Here is a 19370-nt window from a genome sequence, read left to right as displayed (position 1 = left end):
TTTATAGGATTCAGCAGTTTAGACACACACTTACACACATAGGTGATTGGTTAACAACCTAGATTCAGATAAGAGACAGACTGAACAAGGCAACAACATTGAAAGAGTGCATTGTGGGAACCTTCACAATCACCATTTTGAGGCCTACTGTGTCAGATCTGATCTCTTCTTTTCTTTTCTCCTGTTGTTTTTGTGTCCTCTCTTTATTCTTCATGACTCATCGCTTTTCTCTGTTTCCTACGGTGTATGCTGACTCCCATCATTTTCTATATATCTCTTCTCTTTCTTTCTTGCTTTTTTATGTCTTTCTTTTCCCGGCATCCTTCCTTCCCCTCACACTCTCCTGATTGCTCTCTTCTTCTTCTTCTTCTTCTTCTCGTTGCTGTTGTTGTTCTTGTTGTTATTGTCTGTTGTTCTCTCTCTCCCTCTCTTTATTTATTTCTCCTTGTATTTCTCTCTCTCTTTTTCTCTCTCCCTTTCTTTTCCCTCCCTCCCTCTCTCTTCCTCCCTCCCTATCTCTCTTCCTTCTTACCTATCTCTCTCTCTCCCCCCCTCTCTCCCTCTTCCTCCCTTTCTCTCTTCCTCACTTTCTCTCTTCCTTCCTCCCTTTCTCTCTTCTTCCCTCTCTCTGTTCGTGTCGTCGTTAATTTTATGGTTCTTTTTTTATTTGCCTTCAATGTTCGTGTAGGGCAGTAGTTCGGTGAGCGAAAGTCCCGCTCCCTCTACCTCGGGGACCAGTACCCCGAGACGAGGCCGTCGGCAACTCCCTCAGACCCCGGCAACGCCCCGCCCACACGTCACCTACTCTCCTGTCGTCCGTAAAGCCATGGCCACACCTCCCGGAGCCCAGCCCCTGGGGCGCAATCCCGCCCCCGCCCCTCACCGCTTTTCCCCTGAGCCCCCCCAGGGACCTCCCCCACCCCACCATGGCTCACCCAACCAAGCCTGCCACCTCCCTCCACGCTGGGGGGATGGGGGAGGAGGAGAAGGAGGAGAGAGTGGGTCGCTGGAGGGCGACGGCTGCTTCTACAACCAAGATTACCAGGATTACGACCGTGAGCACCACAAACCGCCTCCCTACGAGCAGAGCCCCACACAGGGCAACCCTCACAAACCTCACCCCCTCAACCACCCTACTCTCCCCGTGCTAAACCATCCCCCAAACCCACAGCAGCAGCACCCTATCAACCCGCACCCAAACAACCCCCACCCCAACAACCCCCACTCCCGCACCTCGCCCAGGACTTCCCGCCACGCGCCCCCACCCAACACCACCCCCACCCCCCAAGGGCAGCAGCCTCCCCCCACTCGACGCCTCCCCAACGGCTACCGTGCCTCCTCCCCCTCCTCACAACACCACCACGGCCCCACCCACCCCGGGCCCCACAAGGTCCCCCCTCCCCAGCCTAGAGGGCCCCGCACTAAAGACCTGCACGAACCCTACAACAACACGGATGACAACAGGTGCTAGCCTCTGGAGACTATGGAGGGATGGAATGGATGGAGGGAGGGAGGGCTCAACCACACTGTCTGAGTTATCAGTCCCTACCTCCCAGCCCAGGAAAACACACAGCCAGATCACTGATCACCATGAGACAGGGGAAACCAAGGCATGATTCTTTCTTTCCTTATTTCCGTTTGTTTTTCTTTTCGTTTCTTCTGCTGCTCAGTGTTTCCCGGGGATGGAGGGAGTGAGGAAGGGGTAGTTAGAATAAAGGGATGAGGAGGAGGACCACTGAAGGATGAGTGGAAATTAGTGAACAGGGTATGGAGTACAAACCAATTCCTCCTCCAAAAACAATGGAACCCAGCTCATCAGATGCAAGGAGACAAAAATGGATGATTTCAAAATGGATGATACAGGGACGGATGCTTTCCTCAACGTATCATGATGCTACGCCTCTGGAAACAAATTAAAAACCGCCACAACGACCATCATCACGTAATCAACGCAAGAAACTATGACATTGCGGAGAACTAAGTGGAGTTGCGTTAGTTGCAAAAACCAACCACCAACCCCGATGATGGGGAGATATTGATGAGTTTTATCATCTGTGTTTACTGTTAATAAGGACATCAGTGATGATGAGCCTTCCACCTGAGTGTGGTGGGGGGAGTGGGGGGGACACCGGGACACACACCCTAACTCTGAACGAGAGATGGGGTTATGTAGGCGGAATCTATCCATTCCAACCCCCCAACTCCCCAAAAAAGATTCCGCCCCAACCGAGTAGAGAAGAAGCATAAAAAAGTGGATGGTGAACATAAAAAAAAAGAAACTTAAAAACAAACATTTTCTTCAGTATTTCTTCTTCTACTCCTGCGGCTGCTACTTTTCCCTCTTCCTCTTCTTCTTCTTCTTCTTCTTCGAAACATTGAAGCTTGATTCTTCTGTTGCACCCGCACAGCTTCGTTGGAACTTGCAGAGTTTAAAAACCTGTGGAATCCTGCATGATTGATACAAAAAAATGATAACAAAGAGAAACTACTGTAATGTGGGGGAAACTATCCCTGGGTCCTTTCTATATTAGTCTGTGGGGTTCTCTCTTTTTCCTGTAATCCCTTTGTTTCTCTCTCTTCTCCCTGAGGCGTCCCTCTCTCTCTCTCTCTCTCTCTCTCTTCCTGTGCTGGATGTATAATCAGGATAGTTAGGATGGATGGAGAGATGAGGCGTCTCTCTCTCTCTCTCTTCCTGTGCTGGATGTATAATCAGGATAGTTAGGATGGATGGAGAGATGAGGCGTCCCTCTCTCTCTCTCTCTCTCTCTCTCTCTCTTCCTGTGCTGGATGTATAATCAGGATAGTTAGGATGGATGGAGAGATGAGGCGATGAGGAAGAGAAGCACAAGGTCCAAGCCTTTTTTATGCAGAGGGACAGGATGATCTATTTCCCACTTTGTTCTTATTGAAATGCTCTGTGCCAAATTATAACTGTTGATGTGGCTGAGATTGCACAATCATTTTCAAGGAAGTAGATATTTTGTTACATGGCCTACTTTTATTTCATGGAAGGAAAGAAGGCAGGAAAGTATGAAAACGCAGACCCCACATATTATAGGTTCATATTAAAAGGGAGTTGAAACTGGGGGAGGAAGTTACAAGCACGCTCCATGGTCCTTATTGGCTCTTCATCTGCTGATGCATAGCCTCGTTCAAACCAGAGATATGTCTCTAGTCTTCCAGGGTTTGTGTTTGAAAGAGCGATGAAAAGAGAGAGAGAGAAAGAAAGGCCGATGAAAGGAGGGAACCTCTTCACCTTTCGTTTATTTGTTATTAATAGTGATAATGGTTCTATAGATACTGATAACAATACTATTGATGATTATGATAATGACGATGATGATAATAATAACGATGATGATAATGGTGATGATGATGATGATGACGATGTTCATGCTTGTGAGAGAGAATTATTTTAGTCTTGTATTTGTGTTTGTTACTTTCGATTCGATTGTGCTCAGCGCGTCACCATCTTATTTTTGTGAGACGTTCTGTCTGGTTGGTGGTCCACTGGTCCGGCTGGTGGGCGGAGCTTTGTCAGAGAGGTGCATTGTGGGAACAGGAGTAATCATAGGAATGACTCTGATACAGTGTAATACGGTGGGGAAGGGAAAAGGAACTTTTAAAAAATGACAATGTCTAACATCATACAGGAAATCATGTATCTGACATGTATACTTGTTCATTGGACAGTTGTTTACATATACTAATCATTTGGGTAAATATAGGGCAGCTAAATGGTCTTGCTTAGGTAACGGGGTCTACAGACTAAAGTAGACCAGATAAAGCAGTAATGAGACAGAGCTCCTCTACCAGTTTGGCCCTCTAGGTGGCACTGTATGCAATACATTGCATCCCTGTCCTATTGTATCATTGGATCACCCCTTCTATTTTGACTGTCGGATTCCAATGTTTTCGTATCTGTCTTTAAACTGGGAGCATAAGGTTTAAGTGTTGTCTGTCACTGGTGGATCACCTCCTTTGTGTTCAGGACATGTAACACAGCCAATCACAAATGCACAGGACATGTATCACAGCCAATGAAAATGCATGGGAGAAACAATGACTGGGTCTTTTCTGCCAAACCTCTGTGTCCTGTGTCACCCTATTCTCTTTTTGTGTGTCTTTGTGCCCCTCAACCTAACATCCATCCTAATACCCACCACTGTCCCGTACAGTGTCTCTCTCACAGTTGCCGGACTTTGAGGATTGCCATAGTGAACCATTCATTTATTAGAATTGTCATTATTATTCTTATTATTACACCCCATGTCAAAACCATTAGCGTCAGGTAACAGTGTTTGTTCACGGCTGCCATAGATATAGCGCAGTTAGATCTGCACATATCTGGATTCTGATGTACTGTAAAGATATATCCCATGATTCTATGTACCACACTTTGACCAGAAAGTGCACAGGCACATTGCCTTTACAGTATTCATCTAACGTAGGAATGTCATAGATGTGTATAAGTCACATCACAACACTGATAAGATAGGAATATACAGATACACTCTCAGTATGTAGCTCTTGGCTGTAGCAAGTATGCATGTACGTGCGTATGGCGTGTGTGCGTTTGCGTGTGTGTCTGTGTATGAATGCATTCTTTTATAGCAAGAATGTGTGTGTACATTCAATGTGTGTGTGTACATCAATAGCTAGCTGTTTTCGTTGGATATTTCATTTCATTTGTTTATTTGCTTTGAATATTTTGTGATGACATTTGAGTTGGTAAGTGTGTGTGTGTGTGTGTGTGTGTGTGTGTGTGTGTGTGTGTGTGTGTGTGTGTGTGTGTGTGTGTGTGTGTGTGTGTGTGTGTGTGTGTGTGTGTGTGTGTGAGTTAGCCTGTGTTTGTGAGCGAGTGTCAGAATGTTTGTGTGTCTGTGTGCAAGATGAAATAAGATGTCAATCACCCTACAATTGAAACTATGAGAGGCCCTAACATTCACTGTCAATCATTGTGTCCTGTACTGACCAACCATCCACTAACAACACATATTCTAAATAACCCCACTGTTTCTTCAAAAAGCAATGTATGAGCTGCTATGGAAAACATAGAAATAAAAGCATTTTAAGTACCAAAAAAATACCAAAAAAAGGGAAAACATCTACTTCCAGAACTGCATGTGCTATGTGCATGCCACACCGTGGGTGAACAGTCATCTTCAGGAATCAAAAAATAAGAATATGAATTCAGATTTTAAAAAATATATGAATATAGATAGATGTTTTTACTAAGCAACATGTTTTCTTTCTTCCTTCTATTTTTGAGAACAAAAAAGGTTTAAAAAATATATAAAAAAAAAAAAACATCAGCTGAGAATCGAAGTTGGTTTGTTTATTTATGTTGCCAGCTGTTAACTGTAAACATGGAGGTGAGACACTACACAACCATGTTCAGGACACTACAAAAAAAGAGAACTCCTGTTTTAAAGAAGAGAATCAAATTAAAAGAGATGGGGATATCCCTGCCTACTTTTGGGTGGGGCCAGGAGCCAGCCAAATCTGATGATGTAACCCTTAAAACTCTGGCTGTGGGATCTTTTATCTCTCACTCACTCCCTCTCTATTTCTCTCTCACTCTTATCTCTCACACTCTCAACCTATCTCACCGCTATTTCTACCCGTGCATTTTGTAATTCCAGACAGAATTCTTCCTAATGAATAAAAACCAGAGAGAATGCACACTGTTGGTCTGGAGAGACTTCCGTTTCTTTTTTTGTGTGTGTTTTCAAGTGTATGCTTGAATGTGTGCGTATGTTTGAGTGAAAGGGTGTATTATAGTGAGAATGAGAGTGTGTTTGCATGGGGTTATAGATTTGGAGAAGTAGAGACGTTTGATGTGTGTAACAGAGTGTGTAAGGTAGTGTGTATACGTGGATTTAGGAGTGTAAATATGGTGTCTCTGCTAACTCCCGTCTGTTTCTAGTGTTCCCCCTGCCTGCCCTGTGTGTTCTGGGCTGTTTCTAGTGTTCCCCTGCCTGCCCTGTCCCACTGGGTACAGACATCAGTTCAACCTCTATTCCAACGTAATTTCATTGAAATGACATGGAAACAAAGTTGATTCAACCATTGTGTGCCCACTGGGTGTGTTCTGGTCTGTTTCTATTGTTATTCCAGCCTTCCCTGTGTTCTGGTCTGTTTCTAGTGTTCCCCCTCCCTAGCCTATATATTCTAGTCTGTTTCTAGTGTCCCCCCTGCCTACCCTGTGTGTTCTGGGCTGTTTCTAGTGTTCCCCCTACCTGCCCAGTGTGTTCTAGTCTGTTTCTTGTGTTCCCCCTGCCTACCCTGTGTGTTCTGGTCTGTTTCTTGTGTCCCCCCTGCCTACCCTGTGTGTTCTGGGCTGTTTCTAGTGTCCCCCATGTCTACCCTGTGTGTTCTGGTCTGTTTCTAGTGTCCCCCCTGTCTACCCTGTGTGTTCTGGGCTGTTTCTAGTGTCCCCCCTGTCTACCCTGTGTGTTCTGGTCTGTTTCTAGTGTCCCCCCTGCTTGCCCTGTGTGTTCTGTGTACTTTAGAGAGGACAGCTTCAGATCAGATTGCTGCTTGAAACATTAGCAGTACAATCAATGGGCCGATGTCACATTCCACACCTCTACTCCCCTCCTATTCTCCACTCCTTCCCCCTTTCCCTAAGACCCCCACATTCTTTCCCTCAACCGGCCCCTCTCTGCTCCCCCAATGCCCCATATCCTTCCCTCAACCTACCTCTCTCTTCTCCTACCTTATGTCCATCTCTTCTCTCCTCACACATTCCTCCACCGCATTCCTCCTTTTTTCTCCACTGTATTTCCTCCTGTCTAAAAACATGCTTCTTCTCTGCTCACCTTTTCTCTCCTCACACATTTCAGTTCATTCTGCTGTTGTATGATGCACTCATCTAAAAGTGAATATGTAGGTGACAACCGTATTAAAAGCCTTATAGTAAGACATCATAAAAACGTATGCATGTGTATAACAAGTTATAAAGCAGTATGCAGACTTTCAGTTGTTACCTATCTATTTTATTGAGACATTGTCTGTTCATCAAATGGAAGAACGCAGGAATAAATACTGTGCAGGTGAGATGGAAACCCTGAAACTGGCTCATAAAAAAACCTCCAATAATTGATAGGAAAAATCTGTATTATCAGGATAACTAACTAAAGTTTTATTTCACTCTGCTTCCTTTATTAATCCAATTAGCTGTGCTATTGAAATGTCATGTAACTGCCAGAGGTACACAACCCCTCGCTCTCTCCCTCCTCTCCATCCCTCCCTTTTCCTGGTGCTGCCTGTTGGCCAGATGTGAGCCAGGCGGATGTGTGAGGTGTTCTGTTCTAATGTCTGTTCTATATATAACACCCCTAATACTTCACCACCCCCCTCCCACAGACACACACACACACACACGCATCCTCCCCCGCATTCTGCTGCCAGCTCCACTTCCTGTATCCTGCCCCCCTCTATTTCCCCCGCTCTCTCCCTCCACCTCCCTCTTTCCTTCATTTCTCTCCCCTACTCCTTCCATACCCGGGCCAGACCAAACACACAGCTAAGGTGGAAGGCAGAATAAACAACATTGTTCACACTCCATGGGCTAGTATAGCCTACTCTCCAAGGGGCCCGATTCCGATATAGGAAATATATGCCTTTCCTACGCACACCTTTCAAATCAAATCAAATGTTATTGGTCACATACACATGTTAGCAGATGTTATTGGTCACATACACACATTAACAGATGTTATTGGTCACATACACACATTAACAGATGTTATTGGTCACATACACACATTAACAGATGTTATTGCAGGTGTAGTGAAATGCTTGTGTTCCTAGCTCCAACAGTGCAGTAATATCTAACAATTCACAAAAATACACACAAATCTAAAAGTAAAAGAATGGCATTAAGAAATATATAAATATTAGGACGAGCAATGTTGGAGTGGCATTGACTAAAATACAGTAGAATATAATACAGTAAATACATATGAGAAGAGTAAAGCATGTAAACATTATTAAAGTGACTAGTGTTCCATTATTAACATGGCCAGTGATTCCATGTCTATCTATATAGGGCAGCAGCCTCTAAAATAAAATATAATAAAATGAAATAATGCGCCGAATACAACAGGTATTCACTAGCCATTAACCAACAATGCAGTTTCAAGAATATATATATTTTTTAAATAATAATAATTAAGGAGCAACAGTAAAATAACAGTAGTGAGGCTATATACAGCAGGTTCCGGTACAGAGTCTATATGGAGGCTATATGCAGCAGGTTCCGGTACAGAGTCAATATGGAGGCTATATACAGGGGGTTCCAGTACAGAGTCAATATGGAGGCTATATACAGGGGGTTCCAGTACAGAGTCAATATGGAGGCTATATACAGCAGGTTCCGGTACAGAGTCAATATGGAGGCTATATACAGGGGGTTCCAGTACAGAGTCAATATGGAGGCTATATACAGGGGGTTCCAGTACAGAGTCAATATGGAGGCTATATACAGGTGGTTCCAGTACAGAGTCAATATGGAGGCTATAAACAGGGGGTTCCAGTACAGAGTCAATATGGAGGCTATAAACAGGGGGTTCCAGTACAGAGTCAATATGGAGGCTATAAACAGCAGGTACCGATACAGAGTCAATATGGAGGCTATATACAGCAGGTTCCGGTACAGAGTCAATATGGAGGCTATATACAGCAGGTTCCGGTACTGAGTCAATATGGAGGCTATATACAGCAGATTCCGGTACAGAGTCAATATGGAGGCTATATACAGGGGGTTCCAGTACAGAGTCAATATGGAGGCTATATACAGCAGGTTCCAGTACAGAGTCAATATGGAGGCTATATACAGCAGGTTCCGGTACAGAGTCAATATGGAGGCTATATACAGGGGGTTCCAGTACAGAGTCAATATGGAGGCTATATACAGGTGGTTCCAGTACAGAGTCAATATGGAGGCTATATACAGCAGGTTCCGGTACAGAGTCAATATGGAGGCTATATACAGGGGGTTCCAGTACAGAGTCAATATGGAGGCTATATACAGCAGGTTCCGGTACAGAGTCAATATGGAGGCTATAAACAGGGGGTTCCGGTACAGAGTCAATATGGAGGCTATATACAGGGGGTTCCAGTACAGAGTCAATATGGAGGCTATATACAGCAGGTTCCAGTACAGAGTCAATATGGAGGCTATATACAGCAGGTTCCGGTACAGAGTCAATATGGAGGCTATATACAGGGGGTTCCAGTACAGAGTCAATATGGAGGCTATAAACAGCAGGTTCCAGTACAGAGTCAATATGGAGGTGTCATGACGTTGGCCTGGGGAGATAGGTTTATGACAGTCATAAATACCTCTTCCCCCCTTTTTCCTCTCTCTACCCTACTGATGTTACATTTGCAAAACCCTTGGTTAACATAGAGATTCTGGGAACATCAGAAGGTGGGGGGAAATTAACTATATTCTGGTAATCTGGCCAATGGAACATATGCGTTGGTACTTAATGAATATGATGTCAGTTCGGTTGTCATCTGAGATATTCTTATCAATGAAAAGATGACATAAACTCTACAGTGGAAAGTCTACACATTAGAGTTATCGGATTCACATGGAATTGTTGTTCAATTTAAATGTTTGAATATGAAATTATTCGTGATGGGATGAAATGTGATTTTAGCTTCTAAAATGTGAGATTTGGGTTTTCATAAGATAGGGCTCTGCTCAATCAGTGGCCAGCCCCTGTGAAGGGACATGGGCTATAAAACTTTTCAAACACGCCCTCCTCTCCCTTCCTATATATGCCCTTGACGACAATGTAACCTCCTGTTCCGAGGATATGAGGACGACGGTCCTATGTCAGAATGGTTCAGATAATAACTACAGAACGAAGCCAACATCAGCGTGAGCTTTGGTTGCGAATGGTTTAAAATTTGAACTCTTATTCACTACAGAAGTGATACCTCCTAGCCGTTGAGTTAGCAACAGCAGATGCAAACGAGGGTTAGGAAGGAACAGACAGAGTATCCCGTCTATCACTCAACGACGTTACTACAACGTATCCAATTGACAACCAGAGACATTCATCAAAGGACTCGGTTGGGCAACATGGCCTTCCATCTACCACCAACCTACCGAAGCGCAGCTCAGAGTAAATATTTATTGCATTTTCCTTTTCCAAGTGGGCGGTAATTTAGAATGCATAAAATACTGTATTTACGATAGCACAGCTTCTTCCCTTTGTTCCTCAGTCTTCCCGCTCTTTCACTCAAACCCAGCCCCTTTTCTTTTGTGTAACAAGCTGTCATATCTGTTCCTCCCGCTAGGGACGTTTTCCTTTATGACGTAATTTGTAATCAAGTTATGGTTTAATTATGTGTATGTGTAATTCTGTGTGATTAGTTAGGTATTTAGTAAATAAATAATTCAACCCAATTTTGTATTACTGAATGTTAGCCAGGGTTCGTGCAGATAACCAAGAATTTACAACTTTCAGATGAGACTGAATTAAGATGACGATTAATATTGACTGCTATTGATGTAAAATATTACTAGGTCTTTAAAACCTGTTGTGACTCGGGGGCAGTATTTTCATTTTTGGAGAAAAAAAAACTTTCCTGTAGTAAACAGGATATTTTGTCAGGACAAGATGCTAGAATATGCATATAATTGACAGCTTAGGATAGAAAACACTAATGTTTCCAAAACTGTAAAGATATTGTCTGTGAGTATAACAGACCTGATGTTGCAGGCGAAAGCCTGAGAAAAATCCAATCCGGAAGTGGCCCAGGTTTTGAAAGCTCTGCGTTCCAATGAGTCCCTATTGAGCTGTGAATGGGCTATCAATCAGATTACGCTTTCTACGTATTTCCCAAGGTGTCTACAGCATTGTGACGTAGTTTTACGCATTTATGTTGAAGAATAGCCGTAGGTGGCTTCATTACGCAAGTGGTCACCTGATGCCCCCAGAGAGATTCTCTCGTAAAATACAGAGGTAGCCATTACTCCAATCGGTCCTACTGAAAAACGAATTGTCCCGATGGATATATTATCGAATAGATAATTGAAAAACACGTTGAGGATTGATTATAAACAACGTTTGCCATGTTTCTGTCGATATTATGGAGCTAATTTGGAAAAAAAATTGCCGTATTCGTGACTACAATTTCCGGGCAATTTCTCAGCCAAACGTGAAGAATAATATTTTTTGAAAAAAGGAACATTTGCTATCTAACTGGGAGTCTCGTGAGTGAAAACATCCGAAGCTCATCAAAGGTAAACAATTTAATTTGATTGCTTTTCTGTTTTCCGTGACCAAGTTACCTGCTGCTAGCTGGACAAAATGCTATGCTAGGCTATCAATAAACTTACACAAATGCTTGTCTAGCTTTGGCTGTAAAGCATATTTTGAAAATCTGAGATGACAGGGTGATTAACAAAAGGCTAAGCTGTGTCTCAATATATTTCACTTGTGATTTTCATGAATAGGAATATTTTCTAGGAATATTTATGTCCGTTGCGTTATGCTAATTAGTGTCAGGCGATGATTACGCTCCCACATGCGGGATGGGGAGTCAGTAGAGGTTTTAAGAGTTTATTCGGAAGATGACAGCTCTATAAATATTATTTCGTGGTGCCCGACTCTCTAGTTAATTACATTTACATGATTAGCTCAATCAGGTAATATTAATTACGGAGATATTATTTTATAGAATAGGATGTCATATCACTTAATCAGGCATAGCCAAAGACACGACAGAGGCTATATACAGCAGGTTCCAGTACAGAGTCAATATGGAGGCTATATGCAGCAGGTTCCGGTACAGAGTCAATATGGAGGCTATATGCAGCAGATTACGGTACAGAGTCAATATGGAGGCTATATACAGCAGGTTCCAGTACAGAGTCAATATGGAGGCTATAAACAGCAGGTTCCGGTACAGAGTCAATATGGAGGCTATAAACAGCAGGTTCCGGTACAGAGTCAATATGGAGGCTATATGCAGCAGATTCCGGTACAGAGTCAATATGGAGGCTATATACAGCAGGTTACGGTACAGAGTCAATATGGAGGCTAAAAACAGCAGGTTCTGGGACAGAGTCAATACGCGGGGGTACCGGTTAGTCGAGGTAATTGAGGTAATATGTACATGTAGGTAGAGGTACCAAATGCATCCCCTGTACCTGCTTCATTGATTGACGCCATTTCCGGTCACGACTTGCAGACTTGTTTACGTGTTGCTGTGCATTTTATTGCCAACCTTACTTTGCTACCTGACAACTTTACGGTTTTTACTTTTTAATTACTGTTTATATTTTTGTTTTTCCCTCAACTTTTTTTTCATTCAACTTTTTCACTCCGGATGCTTTATCTGGACGTGGTTTGTCAGGACCTCCCAACAGCTGAAGCTAAGTAGTAACATTAACATGATGCCTTATAATTGCAGTCGCTGTACTCATAATATACAGGAGAACGATCACCTTATGGTGAAGATAGCTGTGCTACAAGCCCAGCTTCAGACGCAATCGTTAGGCAAGGGTAATTTCAGTGTAAGATCATTAGGCAAGGGTAATTTCAGTGTGTGAAAGGATGAAACAGCGTCACTTTCTCACGGTTTCTGGAGGGAAATACTGTAGGAACGCTCAACCGGTGTCGCTCATTCAGCCGACAGAAACTTTTAACCGGTTTTCCCCATTAAGCAGCGGGTCGGAGTCAGAGGCCGAGTCTTCTCTTGTCTCTACTCCTCCCGTTACGGGGTCTGAGACTCCGAAGCTTCCCACTATTAGCTCTGACAAATTGAAAAATCTAGTCATTGGTGACTCCATTAACCGCAGTATTAGACTTAAAACGAATCATCCAGCGATCATACACTGTTTACCAGGGGGCAGGGCTACCGACGTTAAGGCTAATCTGAAGATGGTGCTGGCTAAAGCTAAAACTGGCGAGTGTAGAATCAGTTAACCACCTACAGTGGGGCAAAAAAGTATTTAGTCAGCCACCAATTGTGCAAGTTCTCCCACTTAAAAAGATGAGAGAGGCGTGTAATTGTCATCATAGGTACACAATTCTTCTTTTCCACCATAATTTGCAAATAAATTCATTAAAAATCCTACAATGTGATTTTCTGGATTTTTTTTCCTCATTTTGTCTGTCATAGTTGAAGTGTAACTATGATGAAAATTACAGGCCTCCCTCATGTTTTTAATTGGGAGAACTTGCACAATTGGTGGCTGACTAAATACTTTTTTGCCCCACTGTAACTGAGGAACTCAATTTAACCTTGCGCAATACCCTAGATGCAGTTGCACCCCTAAAAACTAAAAACATTACTCATAAGAAACTAGCTCCCTGGTATACAGAAAATACCCGAGCTCTGAAGCAGCTTCCAGAAAATTGGAACGGAAATGGCGCCACACCAAACTGGAAGTCTTCCGACTAGCTTGGAAAGAGTACCGTGCAGTATCGAGGAGCCCTTACTGCTGCTCAATCATCCTATTTTTCCAACTTAATTGAGGAAAATAAGAACAAACCCGAAATTCATTTTTTTATCCTGTCGCAAAGCTAACCAAAAAGCAGCATTCCCCAAGAGAGGATGGCTTTCACTTCAGCAGTAATAAATTCATGAACTTCTTTGAGGAAAAGATGATGATCATTAGAAAGCAAATTATGGACTCAGTTATCCTGAGTCTGCACAAGTCTGCCAGGACCTAGGATCAAGAGAGACACTCAAGTGTTTTAGTACTATATCTCTTGACACAATGATGAAAATAATCATGGCCTCTAAACCTTCAAGCTGCATACTAGACCCTATTCCAACTAAACTACTGAAAGAGCTGCTTCCTGTGCTTGGCCCTCCTATGTTGAACATAATAAATGGCTCTCTATCCACTGGATGTGTACCAAATTCACTAAAAGTGGCAGTAATAAAGCCTCTCTTGAAAAAGCCAAACCTTGACCCAAATTATTTTTTTTTTAAACTATCGGCCTATATCGAATCTTCCATTCCTCTCAAAAATGTTAGAAAAGGCTGTTGCAACTCACTGCCTTCCTGAAGACAGACAATGTATACAAAATGCTTCAGTTTGGTTTTAGACCCATCATAGCACTGAGTCTTCACTTGTGAAGGTGGTAAATGACCTTTTAATGGCATCAGACCGAGGCTCTGCATCTGTCCTTGTGCTCCTAGACCTTAGTGCCTCTTTTGATACCATCGATCACCACATTCTTTTGGAGAGATTGGAAACCCAAATTGGTCTACACGGACAAGTTTTGGCCTGGTTTAGATCTTATCTGTCAGAAAGATGTCAGTTTATCTCTGTGGTGGTTTGTCTTCTGACAAATCAACTGTACATTTCGGTGTTCCTCAAGGTTCCGTTTTAGGACCACTATTGTTTTCACTATATATTTTACCTCTTGGGGATGTCATTCGAAAACATAATTTTAACTTTCACTGCTATGCGGATGACACACAGCTGTACATTTCAATGAAACATGGTGAAGCCCCAAAATTGCCCTCGCTAGAAGCCTGTGTTTCAGACATAAGGAAGTGGATGGCTGCAAACGTTCTACTTTTAAACTCGGACAAAACAGAGATGCTTGTTCTAGGTCCCAAGAAACAAAGAGATCTTCTGTTGAATCTGACAATTAATCTTAATGGTTGTACAGTCGTCTCAAATAAAACTGTGAAGGACCTCGGTGTTACTCTGGACCCTGATCTCTCTTTTGACGAACATATCAAGACAGTTTCAAGGACAGCTTTTTTCCATCTACGTAACATTGCAAAAATCTGAAACTTTTTGTCCCAAAAGGATGCAGAAAAATTAATCCATGCTTTTGTTACTTCTAGTTTAGACTACTGCAATGCTCTACTTTCCAGCTACCCGGATAAAGCACTAAATAAACTTCAGTTAGTGCTAAATACGGCTGCTAGAATCCTGACTAGAACCCCAAAATTTGATCATATTACTCCAGTGCTAGCCTCCCTACACTGGCTTCCTGTCAAGGCAAGGGCTGATTTCAAGGTTTTACTGCTAACCTACAAAGCATTACATGGGCTTGCTCCTACCTATCTCTCTGATTTGGTACTGCCGTATATACCTACACGTACGCTACGGTCACAAGACGCAGGCCTCTTAATTGTCCCTAGAATTTCTAAGCAAACAGCTGGAGGCTGGGCTTTCTCCTATAGAGCTCCATTTTTATGGAATGGTCTGCCTACCCATGTGAGAGACGCAAACTCTGTCTCAACCTTTAAGTCTTTACTGAAGATTCATCTCTTCAGTGGGTCATATGATTGAGTGTCGTCTGGCCCAGGAATGTGAAGGTGAACGGAAAGGCTCTGGAGCAACGAGCTCCATTTTTATGGAATGGTCTGCCTACCCATGTGAGAGACGCAAACTCTGTCTCAACCTTTAAGTCTTTACTGAAGATTCATCTCTTCAGTGGGTCATATGATTGAGTGTCGTCTGGCCCAGGAATGTGAAGGTGAACGGAAAGGCTCTGGAGCAACGAACCGCCCTTGCAGTCTCTGACCTGGCCGGTTCCCCTCTTTCCACTGGGATTCTCTGCCTCTAACCCTATTACAGGGGCTGAGTCACTGGCTTACTGGTGCTCTTTCACTTTAGTGGGATGAGTCACTGATGTGATCTTCCTGTCTGGGTTGGCGCCCCCCCTTGGGTTGTGCCGTGGCGCAGATCTTTGTGGGCTACACTCGGCCTTGTCTCAGGATGGTAAGTTGGTGGTTGAAGATATCCCTCTAGTGGTGTGGGGGCTGTGCTTTGGCAAAGTGGGTGGGGTTATATTCTTCCTGTTTGGCCCTGTCCGGGGGATATCATCAGATGGGGCCACAGTGTCTCCTGACCCCTCCTGTCTTAGCCGCCAGTATTTATGCTGCAGTAGTTTATGTGTCGGGGGGCTAGGGTCAGTTTGTTATATCTGGAGTACTTCCCCTGTCCTTTCCGGTGTCCAGTGTGAATTTAGGTATGCTCTCTCTAATTCTCTCTTTCTCTCTTTCTTTCTCTCTCTCGGAGGACCTTAGCCCTAGGACCATGCCTCAGGACTACCTGGCATGATGACTCCTTGCTGTCCCCAGTCCACCTGGCCGTGCTCCTGCTCCAGTTTCAACTGTTCTGCCTGTGATTATTATTATTATTTGACCATTATTTATGAACATTTGAACATCTTGGCCATGTTCTGTTGTAATCTCCACCCGGCACAGCCAGAAGAGGACTGGCCACCCCACATAGCATGGTTCCTCTCTAAGTTTCTTCCTAGATTTTGGCCTTTCTAGGGAGTTTTTCCTAGCCACCGTGCTTCTACACCTGCATTGCTTGCTGTTTGTGGTTTTAGGCTGGGTTTCTGTACAGCACTTTGAGATATCAGCTGATGTACGAAGGGCTATATAAATAGATTTGTCTCAGTCTCAGTATTCTTACATAGGTATTCCTCTTGTCCAGATGGGATAGGGCAGTGTGCATAGTGATGGTAATTGCATCGTCTGTGGATCTATTGGGGCGGTAAGAAAATTGAAGTGGGTCTAGGGTGTCAGGTAAGGTTGAGGTGATATGATCCTTGATTAGCCTCTAAAAGCAGTTCATGATGGCAGAAGTGAGTGCTGCGGGGCGATAGTAATTTAGTTCAGTTACCTTTCCTATTCAATTCTCAGTAGTTGGTATTCAGACTCCCACTTGCTTGCAAACAGATTTTCTCGTGTAGTTTTCATTCAATAGTGTTATCAATACATTTATCTTAAGCCGTCCCTTTAAATACGGTGTACCTTTAATTCGAATTTTGACAACTGACTCACTAGAATATATTGAGAATAGAATACAATGGGTTCAGAATATAGGGATCAATGAAAGAAACCCACCAAATACGGTATATGCATATTTGACTCTGTTTCAGCAACTGGTAGATTTCAAAATACTCTGATCTTGTATTTTTGGGGTTAGGAGAGCCTTTACACATGAAATATATTGATTAATCCAAATACATTGGTTTGATTCATCCTGAAAGTTGTCATATCCAAGGTCAAACCATGAGCTATTGGAAGGTGGAAACAAGTGTACAATAAGGGTTGAACAATAGTCCTGTAATCCTCACAAATCATGGAACTGTATATGGAATGATGTGAAATGTAAGCTACAAATTGAAGAAAACAAACACTAATGTGACAGTTTTACATTTATGTGGGTATTACTGAAAGTGGCTCCCGACCATGGCTAATATCTAACATGATACAAATGGTAAAATAAAACAGAGAAAAGCCTAGGCATATAATTAAAACATTCTATAGCACATACATCAACTCGTCCAGCCCTACAGAAGCCTATAGTTTGTGTCTCCAAATTTAATCAATGCAAATTATGAGGGCACAAAATTAAAACATATTTTTTATAATGTCACAGGGGCAACAATGCATGTCGTGTTGATATGATTTTCAGTTTGCTTCCATATTACTGGTTTCACATTTGCTTCCATGGATCATAAGGAAAAATAATCCAAAACAATTGCTATTTTTAATTCTTCTCCAAACGGATTACTCCTTTAACTAGCTCTTATCAACAGCTAAGACACTGCATTTGTAATGTATTCAGACCCATCCCCTTTTCCACATTTTTCCCCTCATCAATTTACACACAATAACGCATAATGACAAAGCAAAAACAGGTTTTTAGATAAGTGTGAAAATTTCTTACAAATAAGAAACAGAAATAACTTATTTACATACAGTACCATTCAAACGTTTGGACAAACCTATTCATAAAAGGTTTTTCTTTATTTTTTACTAATTTCTACATTGTAGAATAATTATAAAGACAATCAACACTATGAAATAACACATATGGAATCATGTAGTAAGCAAAAAAGTGTAAAAATCAAAATATATTTCAAATTTTAGATTCTTCAAAGTAGCCACCCTTTTCCTTGATGACAGCTTTGTACACTCTAGGCATTCTCTCAACCAGCTTCATGAGGAATGTTTTTCCAACAGTCTTGAAGGATGTTCCCACATACAGTTGAAGACGGAAGTTTACATTTAAACTCAGTTTTTCACAATTTCTGACGTTTAATCCGAGTAGAAATTCCCTGTCTTAGGTCAGTTAGGATCACCACTTTATTTTAAGAATGTGAAAGGTCCGAATAATAGTAGAGAGAGTGATTTATTTAAGCTTTTATTTATTTCATCACATTCCCAGTGGGTCAGAATTTTACATACACTCAATTCGTATTTGATAGCATTGCCTTTAAATTGTTTAACTTGGGTCAAGCATTTTGGGTAGCCTTCCACAAGCTTTGCACAATAAGTTGGGTGAATTTTGGCCCATTCCTCCTGACAGAGCTGGTGTAACTGAGTCAGGTTTGTAGGCCTCCTTGTTCGCACATGCTTTTTCAATTCTGCCCACAAATTTCCTATAGATTTGAGGTCAGGGCTTTGTGATGGCCACTCCAATACCTTGACTTTGTTGTCCTTAAGCCATTTTGCCACAACTTTGGAAGTATGTTTGGGGTCATTATCCATTTGGAAGACCCATTTGCGACCAAGCTTTAACTTTCCGACAGATGTCTTGAGATGTTGCTTCAATATATCCACATAATTTCCCTGCCTCATGATGCCATCTATTTTGTGAGGTGCACCAGTCCCTCCTGCAGCAAAGCACCTCCACAACATGATGCTGCCACCCCGTGCTTCACTGTTGGGATGGTATTCTTCGGCTTGCAAGGCTCCCCTTTTTCCTCCAAACATTACAATGGTCATTATGGCCAACAGTTCTATTTTTGTTTCATCAGACCAGAGGACATTTCTTCAATAAGTACAATTTTTGTCCCCGTGTGCAGTTGCAAACCATAGTCTGGCTTTTTTTATGGCGGTTTTGGAGCAGTGGCTTCTTTCTTGCTGAGCGGCCTTTCAGGTTATGTTGATATAGGACTCATTTTACTGTGGTTATAGATTCTTTTGTACCTGTTTCCTCCAGCATCTTCACAAGGTCCTTTCCTGTTGTTCTGGGATTGATTTGCACAAAGTACTTTCACCTCTTGGAGACAGTACGCGTCTCCTTCCTGAGCGGTATGACGGCTGCGTGGTCCCATGGTGTTTATACTTGCGTACTATTGTTTGTAAAGATGAACGTGGTACCTTCAGGCATTTGGAAATTGCACCCAAGGATGAACCAGTCTTGTGGAGGTCAACATTTTTTTTTCTGACGTCTTGGCTGATTTCTTTTCATTTACCCATGATGTCAAGCAAAGAGGCACTGAGTTTGAAGGTAGGCCTTGAAAAACATCCACAGATACACCTCCAATTGCCTCAAATGATGTCAATAAGCCTGTCAGAATCTTTTAAAGCCATGACATCACTTTCTGGAATTTTCCAAG

At 42.6% G+C, this 19370-nt stretch overlaps 1 protein-coding gene across 1 annotated transcript in view; it reads left to right on the top strand.

Annotated features, from left to right (window-relative positions):
* LOC139421561 (voltage-dependent P/Q-type calcium channel subunit alpha-1A-like) overlaps positions 1-5683 on the top strand; it is a 192606-nt gene extending 186923 nt beyond the window's left edge. Inside the window, exon 48 of the mRNA XM_071172579.1 lies at positions 689-5683. Coding sequence (XP_071028680.1) covers positions 689-1471 — 783 coding nt within the window. The 3' untranslated portion in view covers positions 1472-5683. The remainder of the gene's footprint in view (positions 1-688) is intronic.
* The last annotated feature ends 13687 nt before the right edge of the window (positions 5684-19370 follow it).

This window comes from Oncorhynchus clarkii, chromosome 12, assembly GCF_045791955.1.
Source record: "Oncorhynchus clarkii lewisi isolate Uvic-CL-2024 chromosome 12, UVic_Ocla_1.0, whole genome shotgun sequence".
Classification (NCBI taxonomy): Eukaryota; Metazoa; Chordata; class Actinopteri; order Salmoniformes; family Salmonidae; genus Oncorhynchus; species Oncorhynchus clarkii.
Note: the sequence above shows the minus strand (reverse complement) of the source record. Positions and strands in the feature narration are given on the sequence as shown.